This window comes from Danio rerio, chromosome 10, assembly GCF_049306965.1.
Source record: "Danio rerio strain Tuebingen ecotype United States chromosome 10, GRCz12tu, whole genome shotgun sequence".
Lineage (NCBI taxonomy): Eukaryota > Metazoa > Chordata > Actinopteri > Cypriniformes > Danionidae > Danio > Danio rerio.
The window spans coordinates 2,061,743-2,082,500 of NC_133185.1; the positions used below are offsets into that span (position 1 = coordinate 2,061,743).

Genomic DNA, 20,758 nt, shown 5'->3' on the forward strand with positions numbered 1-20,758 from the left:
TTAGTGGACAGTGGTGGTACTGTGGTTTTGGTCAGTCAAGACGGGATCCAAAGGCCTCCGTTTCGGTTCCCAAAAGGAGGACACCTGCTCCAGTTCCTCACCTGTCTGGAAACAGGTCTCCTTCCTCATGGGCAGCTGGATCCTCCTCTGTGGTCTCAAAGAGGAAAGGTTTGCCAAACGCTATTAATCTATGAATACTTTATGCAACAAATATATGTTTTACAGAACATTTCATGCTCCTTCCCCAGGGAAAAGTCTTTCCAAAACTGCGCAAAAGGAGTCCGCATGGATCCTGCGAGTCTTTCTCTGACAAAGATGAAGATGAGGCCACTGATTATGTGTTCCGGATTATATACCCAGGCAGTCAAGAGTTCGGTATGTTCACGTGATATTAGTCTGCTGTTTTATACAAGCCATTTATTATCAGAGCAGACATTAGAATCTACTTTTATCAGTCCTATCGGTACTACAGTTGAAAGCAGAAGTTTGTCATACACTGTATAAAAAGGCACATAACCAATTTAAAAAGTCAGATGTTAATGTGACTAAACTTGTTCTCCTTTAGGTAAGTTAGGATGATCACATGTGTTTCTGTTCTGCTTAATAGCACAATAATGAGAGAGAGATTTGTTGAGAAATTGAGATAACTTTTGTTGAAAGTCAAGTTTACACACAGTAAGATTATTCTGCCTCTGAAAAAGCTCAGATGATGATGTCGAGGTTTTGGGAGTTTCTGATTGGCTAATTGACAACATTTGAGTTAATGTGAGGCACAACTGTAGAATAGTGTTGGAGGAAAAGCTCAAACACACTGCTTCCTTGTGTGACAACATGGAGAATCAACAAGCCAGAATCAACAACAAAGCCAGATTACAGTTGCTGAATGACACTGGGGAAAGACTCATGTTTGGAGACATGTCCTGTGCTCTGATGGAGCTAAGATTGAACTGTTTGGCTGTAATGAGCTGTGTTACATTTAGAGGACAAAGAGGAAAGCGCACAAGCCTAGCAACACCATCCCAACTGTGCAGTATGGGGGCGGCAGCATCATGTTGTGGGGCTGTTTTGCTGCAGGAGGGACTGGTCCACTTCACAGCATAGATGGCATCATGAAGGAAGAACATTATGGAGAAATACTGAAGCAACATCTCAAGACATCAGCCAGGAGATTATAACTTGGCCACAAATGGGTCTTCCAGACAGACCATGACCCTAAGCAGACTGCCAAATTAGTTCAAATGTGCTTTAAGGACAGAGTGAATGTTTTGGAGTGGCCATCACAAAGCCCTGATGTCAATCCTATAGAGAACGTGTGGGCAGAGTTGAAGAAGCTTGTGGGAGCAGGACAGCCTACACATCTGACTTCGTTACACCATTTCTGTCAGGAGGAATGGGCCAAAATTCCTGCAAGCTTGTGGAAGGAGACCCAAAACATTTGACTGAAGTTATACAGTTTAAAAGCAAAGCTAAAAAAATGTGTGCAAACTTTTAACTGCCTAGAAATAATAAAAAATTCTTACAAAAAAAATTTTCTCTCATTATTCTGGCATTTAGCAAATGTAAATCATTTAGGTAATCCTAACGGACCTAAAAGAGTAAACGTTTAGTGATTTACCATCAGACAGTTTAAAAAAATGGTTATGTTTCTTTTTTTAGAGTGTATGTAAACTTCTGGTTTCAACTGTATCTGCTGATATAATATGTTTAAGTTTTATGTTAAAAATATGTTTCAAATGTTTGGTGACTAAAATATTATTTTAATAAATATTTCTGTTTAATAAATCTGTTTCGTGCACCAAAATATATGACCTATAGTCACTGAGAAATGGATAAACATTTTCCTTTTCTAATTTGGCTGTACTCCATTGTATTGTCTAATGTAAATATGATGCTGATTGACGTTCTGATCATGTTAAAGTGGCTCCAGAACTGATCGAGCAGGCTGTCAATATGTGGCAGCCGACGCCCAGGAAGTCGTCTTGTTCTTCCTGTTCGCAGAACGGCTCATCGGACGGCGGGCTGCCCAACGGATGCAACCATGACAGGCGAGTCTGGATTTGTGATGTTTGGTTTTAGCGTTTTGTGTATGCTTTTAGCCTGACTGCAGATGTCTGTGTGAAACAGGGCGCCGCTCAAGTTACTCTGCGAGACCATGAAGCACCAGATCATTTCCCGCGCTTTCTACGGCTGTACGTATCATATGACTTTTATTTAGGGCCTGCCCAAGTCTTCAGGGGGGCTCTAAGCAGAATTGTATTTGAGGGCCACTTAATGCGAACAATATTATTGTCAATACTTGATTATTCACACACTTTAACACCGTGTCCTAACAATATGAGATGCGACAAGATTCCAGCAACAAGCAGTTTGCCTGTCTTTTAATCTAATTAACATTATTAAAAGGCTACCGAATGACTCACGGTTAGATCACAGTTCTGACTTCTATTTTCAAACCGTCCGCTGGTTGATTTTCAAGATCTGAGGTGAACTATCTGCTGCTGCTTTCAGTAGTATGGTGATAAATGGTATTTAAACTCACACTGGCAGCATTCAACACTACATAAAGCCCATAATCAGTACCTGAAGTGACCATTGTCATAGTAGTTTATGCTGTTGTTTTGGCATCAATAGAAGCAATGTAAAAAGCATGATAAAGTACACCTAGGAAGTTTTTATCACAGAATAAAGGCCAACCAGTTTATCGGCAGCCCGACGTGAATCGTCGTGAATTTACACTGTTGTGTAAAACTGAAGGGTTTATTCTGCGAAAACAACCTTCTGGATGTACTTTATCACAATTTATAAATAAACATTCGTTAATATTTATTTAAAGAATAATTAAACTTAATAAAAAACCAACACAGGCTCATTGTGGATAAGTACCCCTGTCTATGTTTCTGGAGACTGCAAAATATGTAACCAGAGGTACATCTGGATCCATTTCTGTCTGTAAAACGAACACTATAGGGCGGAAGGATGGCGATGACAGCTTCTGTTCCTTTTCATGCTACTGCTGACCGCTTACCTCTGTATGGACAGCTTTTTGGTGTTACCAGTTTGCCCAGAAACTTCCAGATTCCAGAAACGTATATAGCACTACGCTTTCAGAATGAGCCTGGGTTGGAGAAATTAGTGATTATCAAAAAGCGTACACAGCAGCCTCTGGTGGATTTGCAAATGCAAAAACTGCGAGCAGATGTTATCTGAACACCAGAAATGTAGACCTGGGGTCCTGGGGTACCTCGCTTAAATGATCTAAGATGATTTGGCAGATAATGGATCTTTTAATCTTGATAACTGATCTCTCGCTAATTTGGTTCTTCAAACAAGTTCGCGAATCAGATTAGAATGTCTGGATAAACTGATCTGAGATCGCTGCGTGTGTTGTGAAGGACAGATCTATCGATCCTCGAAATCATGATCAGCAATGCAACGATTGGCTGACGGCACAGCAGCGTAATGACATCATCTGATTAATATTCAATTATCCATGTGAGCAAAATTACATCAAATTAGCAGTAAACGGTTTGTTAAATATGACACGCAGTAACTTTACACATTTGTTGTGAGCTGCAGGCTTTACACTTTCATGTGTCAAGAGTATTCATCATGTATTTCAATGCAAATCAATGTATTTAGTTCCACATTTAGAAAAGATTTTCTTTATTATCGTAGCCGTTTTTTAATCACTGTAAAGAATAACTGGTTGTTTAGAAAAGCATTTTCATATTGGTAAAGGCGTCTGCAACTTTTGTAAAGCATCAAATCACCGGCATATTAACTATCAAAACATGTTCATGACTGCATAAATGTATTATTGCTTTAATAAAAAGTCACATATTGTGCATTTCTATTATACACAAATTGTACTAAAGCGATCTAAAAAGTTCAAATTAATAAGTTTTCTCTTTGCACCACCAGGTGGCAGTCTTTGTACTTTCATTTCGAGGGTGCAGATTGCATACGTTTTATTAATATGTATAACTTTATTTATTTTATTAATGACTATAACTTTATATATATATATAGTCCTGTTTATATGAATTGAACCTGCTCCCGATCAGGTTTGACCCAGCAGAACTGTTGCTATGACAACAACTCTCAGATCAGCTTTGAAGAAGGAAACAATCCTGGATCATGTCAAATCGTCAATATCCAAATCCAGCTAACTGAGTAATCCACGTACAAAGAACGGACCCCTGGGTACATATCGGCAATGAGCCTCGGTTTAAAAAAAACAATGCCCCCCCTGGTGGCCAAGGGGGCTTTAAGCAGCTGCTTAGTTCACCTATGCCTTGGGCTGACTCTTTTATGGCTAAATGCACTTTCTCAGGTAACTCCCTCATGATATGATGTGTGTTCTTAAGGGTTGGCGTATTGCCGTCATCTTTCCACTGTCCGCACGCACCTCTCGGCTTTGGTAAATGCCACTATTGTTGAGCCTGACATCCCATATGATGCCAAAGGCGGACTGTCGGCAGACGTGTGGAAGTCATTTCTACAGGACTGCTCAGTAAGTGTCTAATTCTTACATCTTTCATTAATTATCATTTGATAACTGTTGTGCAGCATGTATGTTAGTTAGCTTAAGCCTTTAACTAAAATAAATGTAAATTGAAATACAGTAGTAAAACAAATTCAGCAAGTTGCGAAGGGAACTTTTCTTATTTATTTTAACTTAATTTATTTAAACAATTGAAAAACAAATGTTCAAAAAATATTGATAAAACTATAGCAGTATCTTACTAGTACTATGTGTAAAAATATTGATGCGAAACTATTAAAAAATTACAAAAGAAATCTATAAAAGCATCTCTCTGATATTGTAAGCATAATGCTGCGTTTACATTAGCGCATGTGATATATAAGTTAAGTCAATGCAAACGCGTGAATAGACATGCTGCGTCGCGATACGCGCAAATTGCGCGAATGGTGTGACACGTCATTGAGCGTTTTGCGCATTTGATGCACGTTTTGCACGAATTGCTTGAGTTCGAAAGTCTGAACTTCAGCGGACATTCGCGCTGCATTAATCAATCAACGCTCAATGACGTGTCACACCATTTGCGCAATTCGCGCGTATCGCGACGCAGCATGTCTATTCGCGCGTTTGCATTGACTTAACTTCTAGGAGCTTGCTCTTGTGGGAAAGTGATTGTGACGTACACCTGTTTTGGGTGTCCCGGGGAAAATCCTCCAGCCGACACTGATAAAAAGTTCATCAAACTGGGCTAGCTAGAGTCACCGGGCAGGCAAAAGCCCATCATGTGAGTACGCGTCTGTTCTGAAGTGAATTTGACTCGCGAATGAAGTGGATTTTACCCGCAAATGAAACGGGGTTTGACACGCGAATGAAGCGAGTAAACTCAGATGTTCACGTGGCTATTTACGCGCAAATGGTGCGATCTATCCGCGTCTTCCGCATCTGGTGTGAACGCAGCATAAAAACATGAGTTGCTTGATTTGTTTATGCAGTATTACTATTATAAATGAATTAACTATTATTATTTATTTTTATTTATATATTTGTTTCTTATTTATATATTCCGAGTGTGTGTGTGTGTGCAGTTTTGTTATGTATTTTATGTATGGTTTGCTATCAGATGACTGAATTTCTTTCCCTTTCCCTTTGCTGATAGTAACTAACTATAAACTGTGAGTATCCCGCTGTGTCTGCTCTGCAGGCATACGAGGAGGAGGAGCTGCTGCGGCTGGTGTATTACGGTGGTGTGGAGCCGTCTCTGCGGAAAGAGGTGTGGCCTTTCCTTTTAGGACACTACCACTTCACCATGAGCCCCGAAGAACGCAAAGAGGTCAACAACAGTGATGCTTTGGTCAATATGGGACTGTTTACACCTGTTTCTCTCTCATTTGATTTGTGAAGACAGTTATATTTACATTTGGTCACATAAATGGGTCTCCACTAAGCTGATATAAATCATCCAACTCCACGCTATATGCAATTTAAGCATAGGTTACGTCGACTAAGGGAGTCGACCCTGCTGAAAAATCCAGCTTAAACCAGCCTAGGCTGGTTGGCTAGTTTTAGCTGGTCGACCAGGCTGGTTTTAGAGGGGTTTTGGCCACTTCCAGGCTGGTTTCCAGCCATTTCCAGCCTGGTCTTAGCTGGTTAGGCTGGGAGATGAACAGCTAAAACCAGCTTGACCAGCCTAGCTGGCTGGGAGCCCAGCCAAAACCAGATGTGTCCAGCATAAACCAGGCTGGTCAAGCTGGATTTTGCTGGATTTAGCTGGTCATTTTCCAGCCTGACCAGCTAAGACCAGGCTGGAAATGGCTGGAAACCAGCCTGGAAGTGGCCAAAACCCCTCTAAAACCAGCCTGGTCGACCAGCTAAAACCAGCCAACCACCCTAGGCTGGTTTAAGCTGGATTTTTTAGCAGGGGAATGCACCACATTTTATTCCACTGCATATAGAACATGCAAACTCCACACAGAAATGCCAACTGACCCATCCGGGACTCAAACTAGTGACCTTCTTGCTGTGAGGCCACAGTGTTAACCACTGAGCCACCGTTTCGCCTTATCACAGGCATCATTAAATTACAAAACAAACTCAACATTACATATCATGACTATTGCAAATGATCACATTGAGATATCGATGCTGATGCGAGTAGCTTTCACACTTGCCCATTCCACAGTTAGATCGATATCCAATCAGAAAACCAAATGCATGAAGGGACAAGGTGTAAACAGTAGCTAAAGCTAGCTTGAAGCAGCAGAATAATGACCGTCTGCTCTGTGTAGGTGGACGAGCAGATTCGAGCGTGCTATGAGCAGACCATGAGCGAGTGGCTGGGATGTGAAGCTATCGTGCGCCAGCGGGAGAAGGAGCAGCACGCCGCCGCTCTGGCCAAATGTGCGTCTGGTGCCAGTGTGGACCGGGGGTCACGCCAGGACTCCACCATCAGCACGGATGTCAGTATTAACGCTCAAGTCATTCATATACAACAGGGGTCCATTCCCTGTACGTGAATCACTCAGTTGATTTGATTAGTGATGGTTTGACATGATCTAGTATAGTTTGGTTCTTCAAAACTCATCCAGGAGTGGTTGTCATAGAGGTTTGTAAGCTTAAACCAGCTCGAAGCAAGGGTCCGTTCTTCATACACTTTAAAAAATGCTGGGTTCAACACAATTGCTGCATGCAGTCCCAACAAAAGTCAATTAAGTTAACTCAATTGTTTTTGCAAATTTAAGTGGATTACGTTCGTAATGTCCTGGTTATGAACGTAACCCACATTCCTCGAAGAGGAAAGGGAGACGTGTGTCTACCGACACTGGGAGTTTGCTGGATGACCGATCACTCTGCTGCATGGTTGATGGAGCAGGCTGTGGAGGCGGAGCAGGTCTAGGTGCCGCAGGTGGTAACCCTCTGCGAGGAGCCGCCGAAGTGTCTGACTCCAGGTCCGAGACCTCACTCACAACCCTGGAGGGCAGGAGTGCTTTGAAAATGTGTGATATGTGCCAAAACATCTGTCTTTGTTTCTCTTTAACCCGCCAAATGCCAGTTTAGCCAAATATATTTCAGCACCCCAGGTTGCCTTGGTGGAAAACAGTGTATTTCATTCATTCAGAAAGGCTCTCAAAGCATGCGTCCGTGACCAAAATGTGTGACAGTAGCAGACTCCGACATGAAAATCAGATTCATTTTTTGTCCATTCCTCTCTGCAGTTCTTCTCAAGCTCTATCAGGCTGAATGGGAAGCGACTGTGTTCAGCCATTTTCAGATCTCTCCAGAGATGTTCAATAGGATTCAGGTCTGGGCACTGGCTGGTCCAATCAAGGACATTCACTGCGTTGTTGCGAAGCCACTCCATTGATATTTTGGCGGTGTGCTTCAGGTCATTGTCCTGCTGAAGATGAAGCGTCGCCCCAGTCTGAGGTCAAGAGCACTCTTGTGCAGGTCTTCATTCAGGATGTCTCTGTACATCGCTGCATTCATCTTTCCCTCTATCCTGACTAGTCTTCCAATTCCTGCTGCTGAAACACATCCCCACAGCATGATGCCAACACCACCATGCTGCACTGTAAGGATGCTATTAGCCTGGGGATGAGCAGTGCCTGGAGTTCTCCAAATGTAACGCCTGGACTTATATCTTAATCTCATCAGAGCAGAGAGTTTAGTTTATGATGGTCTGAGAGTCCTTTAGATGGCTTTTGGCTAACTCCAGGCGGGGAGTGTCTTCCGTCTGGCCACTCTACCATACAGGCCTGATTGGTGGATTGCTGCACAGATGGTTGTCCTTCTGTAAGGTTCTCCTCTCTCCACAGACGAACGCTGGAGCTCAGACAGAGTGATCATCGGGTTATTGATCACCTCCTTGACTAAGACCCTTCTCCACCGATCACTCAGTTTAGGTGACCGGCTAGCTCTAGGAAGGGTCCTGGTGGTTCCAAACATGCTTGCATTTGTTTTCATCCAAGAGTGCAATACCTGGTTCAACGACTTGGTGTCAAACTTACATACGGCACCTTTAAAAAGATAGTAATATCTAATCCATTTGATTAAGAAACAGTCAGTTATGTAGAATAATACAATACTCATACAGAATAAATACTATGCTATTGACACAAGAGTAAAGCCTGTACAAATAGCCTACAACAACTGTAGACAGTTCTTACTTATCATTTAACAAACCGTTTTGGTTGCTACGTCATTTTGCTCACATGGCTGATCCTTGAACATGGATCAGATGATGCCACAGCCATGTCACCCTGCAGCCGAATACCGGCTACTCACTGAAGCTAAGCAGGGCTACGCCTGGTCAGTACCTGGATGGGAGACCACATGGGAAAACTAGGTTGCTGTTGGAAGTGGTGTTAGTAAGGCCTGCAGAGGGCGCTCAATCTGTGGTCTGTGTAAGACCTAATGCCCCAGTGAAAGTGAAGGGGACACTACACTGTCAGTGAGCGCCGTCTTTCGGATAAGATGTAAAACCGAGGTCATAACTCTCTGTGGTCATTAAAAATCCCATGGCACTTCTCGTAAAGAGTAGGGGGGTAACTGCGGTGTCCTGGCCAAAATCCCTCAATCGGCCCTTACAATCATGGCCTCCCAATCATCCCCATCCATCAAATTGGCTGTATCACTGTCTCTCTCGTGTCTTTCACACGAGCACATGTAGTAATCTCAGATCAGATCATCCAGAAATTTCACAAACTCATTTGAAGAATCAAATTAGCCAGAGATCTGCAATTAGGATTTTAAAAATCAAGTTAGATTGCTTAAGCCAGGTATGACGAAGGCCCTCCAGATGAGTTATGAATGTATTGGTGAGGTTTGCATTGTGTTGCGTTGTGATAATGTTGTTGTGTTTGTGTGTGCAGTCATCTCAGAGCAGCAACTCAGATAAACAGAGTCACGCAGGATCACACAGCGACTCCAACAGCAGCACTCAGGTCAGACACACACCGTTCAACACAACACAACACAACACAATACTGAAGGCTTTGCTCATTTTGTTCTTAATTTTGCTTCCTTCGTGTGTAGACTTTGTCGGTTTCTTTAATGACTAATAAGTCAATAGTTTAGATATGGATATATGGAGCTATATATGGAACTAAAGGGAATGTGATGCATTATTTTAACTTTGAGTTAAGTGAGAATGTTTAAGATAATATTGATTATATTGAATTCATATAAATGTGTGACGCAGTGGCGCAGTAGGTAGTGCTGTCGCCTCACAGCAAGAAGGTTGCTAGTTTGAGCCTTGCCTGGGTCAGTTGGCTTTTCTGTGTGGAGTTTGCATGTTCTCCCTGCGTTTGCGTGGGTTTCCTCCGGGTGCTCCGGTTTCCCCCACAGTCCAAAGACATGCGGTACAGGTGAATTGGGTAGGCTAAATTGAACATAGTGTATGTATGTGTGTATATGAGTGTGTATGGGTTTCCCAATGATGGGTTGCAGCTTGAAGGGCATCCGCTGCGTAAAACATATGCTGGATAAGTTAAAGGTTGATTCCGCTGTGGCCACCCCTGATTAATAAAGGGACTAAGCTAAAAATGAATGAATTCATATAGATGTTGAGTAAATGATTGTTTACATTTTGTCGTGAAATATTTGTGTAAACTATTCTGGCTTTATATATTTATTTCTATTTTTGTGTTTTTCGGCCATCCACAGGTGTTTGGCTCGGTAGATGAAGTGGATCCCATCGAATCTGAGCCCAAACCAAAAGACGAGAAGCCGCAGCCCAAAATCCCCAACGGCGCTCTGCCGAACTGCACTAGCTCTCCAGACTCCGGACACCCATCGTCCCGCAACTTCTCCGTGACCTCAGCGATGTCCGACTGCTCTCCCAGCACAGAGGAGACTTCAACACAAGAGTCAAAAGGAAATCAGCCTGACATAGAGGAGAAACCCAAAGAGGAGCAACCAGAAAACAGCTCGACCACTCAGAATACAGACAAAGCTGCCATTACTACTCAAAACAAGAGCAAACTGCAGACTTCTGAAACGTCTAGGGCTGAAACGGATCAGATCAAAGATGCAATCTCAAAAAATCCAACCAATCTGTCTGAACCTAAAGAAGATGAAGTGAATGCTGGTGCTGAAACAAGAAAGTCTGAAGTAAATAAGTGTGAAGTTCAGCCATCAAGAGATCCCGCTGAGGAAAGCCGATCATCAGAATCAAAGCAGGCTGAAGATGCAGATCCGGTGTCTTTATCAATTGTGGATGAAGACACAAAATCAAACACGGAGCAAGAAATTGGTCTAAAAGTGAATGAAGACTCCAAATCTCAACAATCTGCTCCAGAATCAACACCGGAAGATGTGAAAACCTCTCAAAATCTCTCATCTGAATCAAACACAAAGCAAGAAACAAGTTTAAAAGTGAGCGAAGACTCCAAATGTCAACCATCTGCTCCAGAATCAACATCGGAAGCCATGACAACCTCCCAAAATCTTTCATCTGAATCAAACACGGAGCAAGAAACAGGTCTAAAAGTCAATGAAGACTCCAAATGTCAACCATCTGCTCCAGAATCAACATCAGAAGACATGAAAACCTCCCAAAATATCTCATCTGAATCAAACACGGAGCAAGAAACAGGTCTAAAAGTCAACAAAGACTCCAAATCTGAACAATCTGCTCCAAAATCAACACCTGAACACATGAAAACCTCCCAAAATCTATTATCTGAATTAAACATGGAGCAAGCAACAGGTCTAAAAGTCAACGAAGACTCCAAATGTCAACCATCTGCTCCAGAATCAACACCAGAAGCCATGAAAACCTCCCAAAATATCTCATCTGAATCAAACACGCAGCAAGAAACAGGTCTAAAAGTCAACAAAGACTCAAAATCTGAACAATCTGCTCCAAAATCAACACCTGAACACATGAAAACCTCCCAAAATCTATTATCTGAATTAAACATGGAGCAAGCAACAGGTCTAAAAGTCAACGAAGACTCCAAATGTCAACCATCTGCTCCAGAATCAACACTAGACGACATGAAAACCTCCCAAAATCTCTCATCTGGACCACAGAATGTGCCTCAAACCGCACCACAAACCATCAGCTGGGACTCCGAACACAACCGAGCCAGATCAATAATCAAACAGATGACAGAATCGGAGTCTGAGAGCTGCGGGCCGCTCACATCCCTGTCCAAACCGTCTCCGGACATGTCCGACGACTCTCCGTCGGCTCTGGAGATGGAGGAGATCCCTTCATCTGTGGTGTACATGTCCTCTGAGACCTCCATGTGCAGGACGCCTCTGACCCTGGCTCGTCCTGTGGCTCCATGCATCGCCGCCGGGGAGAAATCGCCCATGGGAATGCCTGCTCTGGAGCTCTGCATGGAGCCAGGCGTCAACACCACCCCAGAGGGAACCGATTCTGCGCTCTCTGAGGAGGAACCCGAGATGGACAACTTATTCCCCAAACCAGACTCTCTAGCGGTCACCGGAGACAAGAACGACATCGCCTCACCAGTGTCCTCAATCGGGACCACCTACTCGGTAGATCACCTTAAAATCCGCATGAACCAGAAGCATATTGTGACACAGTTACTAGAGAAATGGTATATTAAATGAAAAAGCAGTGGGCGTGGCTTGTTTTTTCTACTGCAAGCTGATTGGCTGTAGTATAGTAGACATTTCATTCAGGGTTTGGGGAGAGTTATTACAACCTAACAGACTCCTCCTGCTCACCATTTCTGTTTGTTGTCAAAACTGACAGCTGGAGGGGCGTGGTTAAGTGTGTTAGCCACACCCAATACCTCAGACTGACCTAATAAGAGAATTTAACTGAACACAAACAGGAAGTGCATATTCAGATTTCAGTTAAAGATTACAAGGACAAACTATACTAAACTAAGCTAACAAAATCAGATTTCATGTGTACTTTAAAGTGTGGGTAAAATCAAAATGTACAATGTTTATTTTGCTTGCTCACATTGTTATTCTTAAGGTGAATAAGTAATTTGTGCAAGTTAATCCACTGAAAAAGTGGTTTTGGTCATTTTCAATTAAAGTCTGAGCATTTTATTAAATTCATATATGGATTTTATGGCAATACTACAGTAAAAAAAATAATAATAATATCCACCTAAGCGCATACAATGAAATAAAAAATTGACAGACAAAAAAAAAAGGTAAATAATAATAATGTGGCTTAATAAAAGCTTTTTAAAGTCTGGACATTTGCTTCCTTGTTTAAAATTGGCAGTCTTTCTGTTGACGTCAACTTGAGGGCTTCTATAGCAACTGCATATCAATATTCTTAACCACACCCCTCTTATTGTTAGTTTGATGAGGGAATGATGCGCAAAAAGGAAGCCCTGCCCCCTACTCAATATTCAGTATCAGTTGGAAGTACATCAACACACTGAAATAAAGCCCCGCCTCCAACTCCATATTCAGTTTCAGTTGCAAGTACATCAACATACTTAAAAAAGCCCCGCCTCTTACTTAATATTTTATTTCTGTTGGAAGTACATCAACATACTGAGATAAGGCCCCACCCCCTACTCAATATTCAGTTTCAGTTGGAAGTACATCAACATATTAAAATAAAGCCCAGTCCCCTAATCAGTATTCAGTTTCAGTTGGAAGTGCATCAACATACTAGAATAAAGTCTGGCCCCCTACTCAATATTCAGTTTCAGTTGGAAGTACATCAACATACTTGAATAAAGCCCCGCCTCCCAACTTAATATTTAGTTTCAGTTGTAAGTACATCAACATATTGAAATAAAGCCCCGCCCACTACTTAGTATTCAGTTTCAGTTGGAAGTACATCAACATACTTGAATAAAGTCCCACTCCCTACTCAATATTCAGTTTCAGTTGGAAGCACATCAACATACTTGAATAAAGTCCCTCCCCCTACTTAATATTTTTTTTTTCTGTTGGAAGTACATCAACATACTGAAACTAAGCCCCGCCCCCTACTCAATATTCTGTTTTTTTAATCCATTGAGCCAATCTGGCCGGAGCACTTTAAGCTTAGTTTAGCACAGATAATTAAATCAGATTAGACCATTAGCGTCTCGCTCGAAATTGATAGTTTAGACAGTCTTCCTACTTAAAGCTTGACACATTGTGTACATTGTGTAAGATTGATAGAAAATAAAAAGTTGCTATTTTCTAGGCCGATATGTCTAGGACTTATACTCTCATTCTGGCGTAATAATGGCAGCAGGAACAATGATATTACACAGCACTGTTGCCTAGTTAGCTAGCTGGGGACTATTTTCAGGTAATACAAAATATTAATGCACCTGCCCAGAAATATTTATATTATTTTATATTTCTGTAAAACACATTGATTAACATCGATTAGTCTTACTGGTAAAGATGTGTTTTCATTTTAACGTCATTTTATTCAGAGGCCATAAGACTGTGAAACTCAATTTCTGAAAATAGTGCTCGTATTCTTGGTTTTTGTGAAGAATACACCCAAAAACGGTTTCACTTTGATGTCTTTTAAACAGGCATCCTAGTCATCTGGGATTTGCGAGGAGCTGTTGTTTTTGCTAGTGTGTGATCTGTAAAGGCCTTCTGCTTTCCCCTACAGCAGGAGCTGGTGGACCTCTACACACTCAATCTACACCGCATCGACAAAGACGTCCAGCGATGTGACAGAAACTACTGGTATTTCACCCCAGCCAACCTGGAGAAACTGCGCAACATCATGTGCAGGTAAAATATTGCACTTATTTGTAAACATTTAATATTATTTATTTCGGATATGAGTTTCACATACTGATTCCAATGCCTCATTTTTTACTTTTAAGATGACTATAATGAAATGAAATATTCTTACGAATGAAATATGATGTATTCTTTGCAAGACTGTATTTGCATTGCGATGCTGTTACATAGTCATTCTGGCATTATATAATGAGTGATATTAAAATGGAAATAATATCGTTTATATAGGGTGGAATATATCGTATCGTATTTCTGTCTGGATTTCTTTTTGAAAAATCACAAATGAAATGGCATGTTCACATGCTTTTGTCTGAAGTTATGTGTGGCAGCACCTCGACATCGGATACGTCCAGGGAATGTGTGACTTACTGGCGCCCCTGCTGGTCATCCTGGATGATGGTATGTGAAATAAATAATTAGATCAAATATTAGGAACATTAGATAGATTATGAAAATGTACATTTTTGCTTATGAACACACACACAATTATTAACCTCTCTGTAAATCTCTACATCTTTAGTGCTTAAGATATTTCCCAAGTGATGTTTAACAGAGCAAGAACATTTTTTACAGTATTACCTGAAACATTAAAGTGTGATAAACATGTCAAAAAGATGAAATTAGTAAAGGGGCGAACACTTTTTCACACAAGTGTTCTGTAAATAACACTGTTGTCAGTATTTAATAAAAGTGTTCGTGATGTGCCTTAAAATGGTGGTAAACACCGTGGAAAATTAAGACTTGTGGCCTAGAACAGTGTGCATAACACATGTAACAAAGTATTTAATGTTGTCCCCTGAAGTAAAACCCTGTTTGTGTATGATCTGGTTTAAATCAGAGGCCATGGCCTTCAGCTGCTTCACAGAGCTCATGAAGCGCATGAACCAGAACTTCCCTCACGGAGGAGCCATGGACACACACTTCGCCAACATGCGTTCCCTCATCCAGGTCCCTGCACTTACTAAACACACACGTCGGCTGATGTTTTGTGAGAGTGTGTGTTTGATGAATGTGTCGAACCTGTTTAGATCCTGGACTCGGAGCTGTTCGAGCTGATGCAGCAGAATGGAGACTACACACACTTCTACTTCTGCTACCGCTGGTTCCTGCTGGATTTCAAGAGAGGTGAGCAGATCCACAGCGCACTGCAAAGAACACGGCAAAATTAATAAGAATGAATCAGTGTTATCTGCTTAATAAATACACATAATATCTTAAAATAGATGAAAATGAACATCCTACCATCATTTCCTCATCTGCCAGTTGTTTTAAACCTATTTGAGTTTCTTTTGGTTAAACAAAGGAAGATATTCTGAAGAACGCTGGGGAAAAAATTGACTATTGTGTTTTTGTAATGTGAAGGGGACGCTGACAACGGAGGTACAGAGTCAAATGCAGGTTTGTTAACAGGATAGTCAGGCAAGCAATGGTCAATACAGGAACAAACAGATGTATACGGGCAATCCAGAGTCACGGTCAATGAACAGGCGGATAGTCAAAAGTCATGCAGCATACAACTTAAATCAATAAACAAAACAAAGCAAGGGTCTGAGACAGGAAGGCAAGGAAAATGCATCGAAATGTTCACAATGACAGATAAACAAGACTCAGCAACTAGTGTGCGTGTCCGTGCTGCTTTTAAAGTTCATGTAATCACTTCTGAACAGCTTCAGCTGTGTGTCAGCAATCACAGGGCAACCGGAACAGGTGTGAGTGTGTGGTGCATGACTGGATCTGTAGTCTATGTAATGGCGGATTTGTAGTTCTTTAACAATCTGTGTTTTTACCAGCGATCTGCAAGGAGTAGATCACTAGTGATTGTGAAAATTTAGTTTCTACTATGGAAGTCAACGGTTCCCAAATTATCTTCGTTGACAGCAGTTTTGCATTCTGAAGAACGCTGGGGAAAAAAATTGACTATTGTGTTTTTGTAATGTGAAGGGGACGCTGACAACGGAGGTACAGATTCAAATGCAGGTTTGTTAACAGGATAGTCAGGCAAGCAATGGTCAATACAGGAACAAACAGATGTATACGGGCAATCCAGAGTCAAGGTCAATGAACAGGCAGATAGTCAAAAGTCATGCAGCATACAACGTAAATCAATAAACAAAACAAGGCAAGGGTCTAAGACAGGAAGGCAAGGAAAATGCATCAAAATGTTCACAATGACAGATAAACAAGACTCAGCAACTAGTGTGCGTGTCTGTGCTGCTTTTAAAGTTCATGTAATCACTTCTGAACAGCTTCAGCTGTGTGTCAGCAATCACAGGGCAACCGGAACAGGTGTGAGTGTGTGGTGCATGACTGGATCTGTAGTCTATGTAATGGCGGATTTGTAGTTCTTTAACAATCTGTGTTTTTACCAGCGATCTGCAAGCAGTAGATCACTAGTGATTGTGACAATTTTGTTTCTACTATGGAAGTCAACGGTTCCCAAATTAACAAGCAGTTTTGGGTGAACTACCACTTAACAGGGTTTCTAAGGGGGTCAAAATTAATGAATAAAAGCCTTAAAGAGATAGTTCATCCAAAACATTCTGTCATTTATTCATTCTTCACTATGGCAAAACCTGTTTGAGTTTCCTTTTTTAACTATGAATGTCAATGAGTACCACCGTTTTTCAAAATATCTTCCTTTTGTGTTCAACAAAAGAAACTCAAAGTTTATTTTTATTTTTAAATGAACTATTCCTTAAATCAGAGCATATGACCCTAAAATTCATATAATCCTTGCGTTAATATTTGTGAGGAGTTGTTTCCTCATGTATTTAATCTCAGGGAGAAGTGTAAGCATAATTTCTGCATTCATGATCGTCCTCTTTGGCACCTTCATAGCTGTATAGTTAGTGGCGCCATCTAGATGCGATGTGTGTGAAGCTGTCCTGAGACTATTTAAAGCCACAGGTTTGACAGTGTCATAGAGGCATGGGGTATATGCCGAAGCATGCTAATAGGACTTTTAATTTGCCAGTAACCTGGGTTAAGCGCTTCCGACGAATTGAATGCCAATGCAAAATCTGGTGCGTTTAAGGTCTGTTTTCTTTAAAAATCAGCGATCTCCACTGGCTGAGTGATATCCGATTTAAAGTGGGTCTCAGATTGTACAAGAAGCACTGCATTACATTACATTCACCCCGCCATGTCTTTATAATATGAGCATTTATTTTACCCCAGTATATTCAATGGAGCTTCTGCGCTAGCCTGCTGATTCTGACGGGCGTGTGCGAGTAAACAGCTTTTTGTCTCGTTTTACGCTTGAGCAACTAAATAAATGCTAAAGTTTATTTAACTGAATGTATTTTAATGACATTACAACATCGATGCTGTATAAGGAACCGTATAAAATGAGAAAAAGTTCACAATAACAGCTCACCGGAAGTGTATCAGCATGGGAACAGCACTAGCTCGGCATATACCCTATTTAGATACTCTATGAGTCTGATCAGAAGGTACAAGTGAATCAGAGGTATTCAAGCCTTACTAACCTCACTTATATGTCATTTTAGAGTTAGATCAGCTTGTTTGCAGGTTTACTTCGAAATGTTTACTTCTATTAAACACTGAAGCACTTCGAGTGATTGAAAGTTCTTGTTTACCTGTTTGTCAGAAATGGTGTATGATGACGTGTTCTCCGTGTGGGAGACCATCTGGGCAGCACGTTACGCCTCGTCTGAGCATTTCGTCCTCTTCATCGCGCTGGCCTTGGTGGAGCTGTACCGAGACATCATCCTGGAGAACAACATGGACTTCACAGACATCATCAAGTTCTTTAACGGTGACCACACTTAGACACAAACGCTGACGTTGATATTTGGTTGATTTTAGGTTGTGGACAATATCCAAAGTCAAGCCAACATCTTAAACCAACGTCATATTGACGTCAAATACTGATATTTATCTATACTAATACTAGATAGATACACACATATATATATATATATATATATATATATATATATATATATATATATATATATATATATATATATATATATATATATATATATATATATATATATACATATATATATATATATATATATATATATATATATATATATATATACATATATATATATATATATATATATATATATATATATATATGTATGTATATATCTATATATATATATATATATATATATATATATATATATATATATATATATGTATATATATATATATATATATATATATATATGTGTATCTATCTATATATATATATATATATATATATATATATATGTATATATATATATATATATATATTTGTATATATATATATATATACATATTTGTGTGTATGTGTGTATATATATATATATATATATATATATATATATATATATATATATATATATATATATATATATATACATACATATATATATATATATATATATATATATATATATATATATATATATATATATATATATATATATATATATATATGTATATATGTGTGTGCGTGCGTGTGTGCATGCGTGTTTGGGAGGAGGGGGGCGCCAATGGATAAGTTGTGTCAAAAGGGAGGCCCACTGTCTTAGACTTTGAAAAACCCTGTTATAATGTAAACACCCCAGGGGTCGCAATCTATTGCGAAAAAAACCCAAAGGCTGATGCCATTTAATTGCATGTTGTTGTTTTTTATATAACTATTAACTACTATTTGTATCTTCTTTAGGTTATGGATAAAAAACGGTCATTTTAATCGTTTAATAATCGAATTAGATTTTTGGAAATCACCAAGCGCCCTCACAGCATTGTCCTGCGACCGCCACTTTGGGAAGCACTCTAAACGGAAACACTGGAAATTGCGTTCTCCAAGCTTAAACTTTTGTTTGTTTGTTTGTTTTAGTATGAGATGTCTATGCAATGCTGCAGAACTGAACACACACTGACACCCTGTTGTTTATTATGTGTTCGTCTAGAAATGGCTGAACGTCATGATGTCCCAAAATTGCTGGTTATGGCCCGGGACCTGGTGCACAAAGTCCAGATCCTGATCGAGAACAAGTGAATCCTCCTCCATTATCAACATGAAGATGCTCTGTGTGTCTGTTTATGGCCCGAACCCTCAGCCGAAGTAAATGCCAAACCAGTGTTGTTTCTTCTGATCTAACATTCCCAGATTTCAATACTAATATGTAGAGTATGAACATTGAAATTTGGCTGTTTTTTTATTTTGACTAGCCAAACGACAATATGATTGGATGCCTTTATATAACATTTATTTTGTCTGGTCAGTATTAACATGTGGATGGACTTAAAGGGGACCTATTATGTCAACATCACAATTATAAGCGGTTTAAACACAGTTGTGTGGCAACAGTCTGTGAAGTTATCCAGCCTCTAATGGTTAAGAATAATTAATCGTATTGTTTATAATCGGACTTGATGAAAACAGAGTGCTGAAACACTTTGATTGACGTTCTCTCTTTGTACGTGTCATCAGAGGGGGAAAGCCCCGCCCACTAGTGACCATCTCTCCCTCATTAGCATAGTCTTGTTATTGAATCTGCCACTATGCTGGCAGATAGGTGTTTGTAGCTCCGCCCTCTTTTGAAAAGAGCACAATCTCATTCGGATTTAAAGCGACAGTCACCAAAACACCACAATTAGTATCGAATTCTGAAAGGGGCAGATTGAGGGAGTTATAAAGCATTATTTGTGCGATGTTTTGAGCTGAAACTTGGGCATAATAGGTCACCTTTAAAGCTAAAAACAAGCCACTGATTTTGATTTCAGGAGAGTAAATGTGATTGAGAGAATATATCAGATAAAAATAAATAATATAGAAAACAAAGCAGGATATTTGGAGAATAGTTTTATACGAGGTCATGGATGTAAACAAACGGCTATAAAATATATATGAAGATGATGAATATATATGAATGGCAATGATTTTTTTCTAAAAGCACAAAGTATTAAAAACAATGCTGTATATTTATTTATTTTTTACATATGTGAAAATCAGACATTACTCATTGTCGCTGATGTGAAGCATAATTCAGCCGCCACTTCGTGATATTTGCACGGAAAAAGTAGACGGTCAGCTTATTAGACTCAAGTCGGGGATGAAAGTGATTTATTGTGGTTTTCAGGTGATGGATTGAATCTCATATTTCAGCTCATATTCGACCTCTTCAATACAAAGGGACAAAATGAACGATTGTATTTGCATTCTGTTTTTAGGGTCATTAAATATTATTTTGCATATTTGGGAAAATATAGTAAATCATTATTGTCAATTGAGTAGAAATGACAGGATTAAATAAGACCATAATTGTTTTTGTTTTAAGTCACATTGAAATCATGAATATTTTATTCTACTAATTTAAATATTTGCATAGCTTTCAGCGCCATTAAGAATTTTGCATATTTCTGAAAATATATTAAATCATTATTGTCATTTTTTTTATTGACGTTAGTAAAAGTGACTGGCTGTGGAATAAATATCACCATAATTGTTTAAATTTTTAGTCACAATTAAATCATGAACATTTTAATTTATTAATTTGCATATTTGCATTCTGATTTTGGCGCCATTAGGAATTTAGCATATTT

At 39.8% G+C, this 20,758-nt stretch overlaps 2 protein-coding genes across 3 annotated transcripts in view; one reads left to right on the forward strand and one right to left on the reverse strand.

Annotated features, from left to right (window-relative positions):
• Positions 1-20,758, reverse strand: part of LOC141376283 (uncharacterized) — a 778,518-nt gene that overhangs the window by 334,139 nt on the left and 423,621 nt on the right. The window lies entirely within an intron of this gene.
• The window catches only part of sgsm1b (small G protein signaling modulator 1b), a 40,423-nt gene that overhangs the window by 16,837 nt on the left and 2,828 nt on the right, over positions 1-20,758 (forward strand). The window contains exons 11-26 of one of the 2 annotated variants that reach the window (XM_073914321.1): positions 5-168; positions 249-375; positions 1,919-2,045; positions 2,125-2,189; positions 4,368-4,513; positions 5,685-5,813; positions 6,769-6,939; positions 9,352-9,423; positions 10,145-11,075; positions 11,190-11,989; positions 14,049-14,173; positions 14,502-14,584; positions 15,024-15,133; positions 15,214-15,310; positions 17,796-17,963; positions 19,123-20,733. In XM_073914321.1, coding sequence (XP_073770422.1) covers positions 5-168; positions 249-375; positions 1,919-2,045; positions 2,125-2,189; positions 4,368-4,513; positions 5,685-5,813; positions 6,769-6,939; positions 9,352-9,423; positions 10,145-11,075; positions 11,190-11,989; positions 14,049-14,173; positions 14,502-14,584; positions 15,024-15,133; positions 15,214-15,310; positions 17,796-17,963; positions 19,123-19,211 — 3,404 coding nt within the window. In that variant the 3' untranslated portion in view covers positions 19,212-20,733. Of the gene's footprint in view, positions 1-4; positions 169-248; positions 376-1,918; positions 2,046-2,124; positions 2,190-4,367; positions 4,514-5,684; positions 5,814-6,768; positions 6,940-9,351; positions 9,424-10,144; positions 11,990-14,048; positions 14,174-14,501; positions 14,585-15,023; positions 15,134-15,213; positions 15,311-17,795; positions 17,964-19,122; positions 20,734-20,758 lie in introns of both variants that reach the window. The other variant, XM_073914320.1, reaches the window with a different exon arrangement.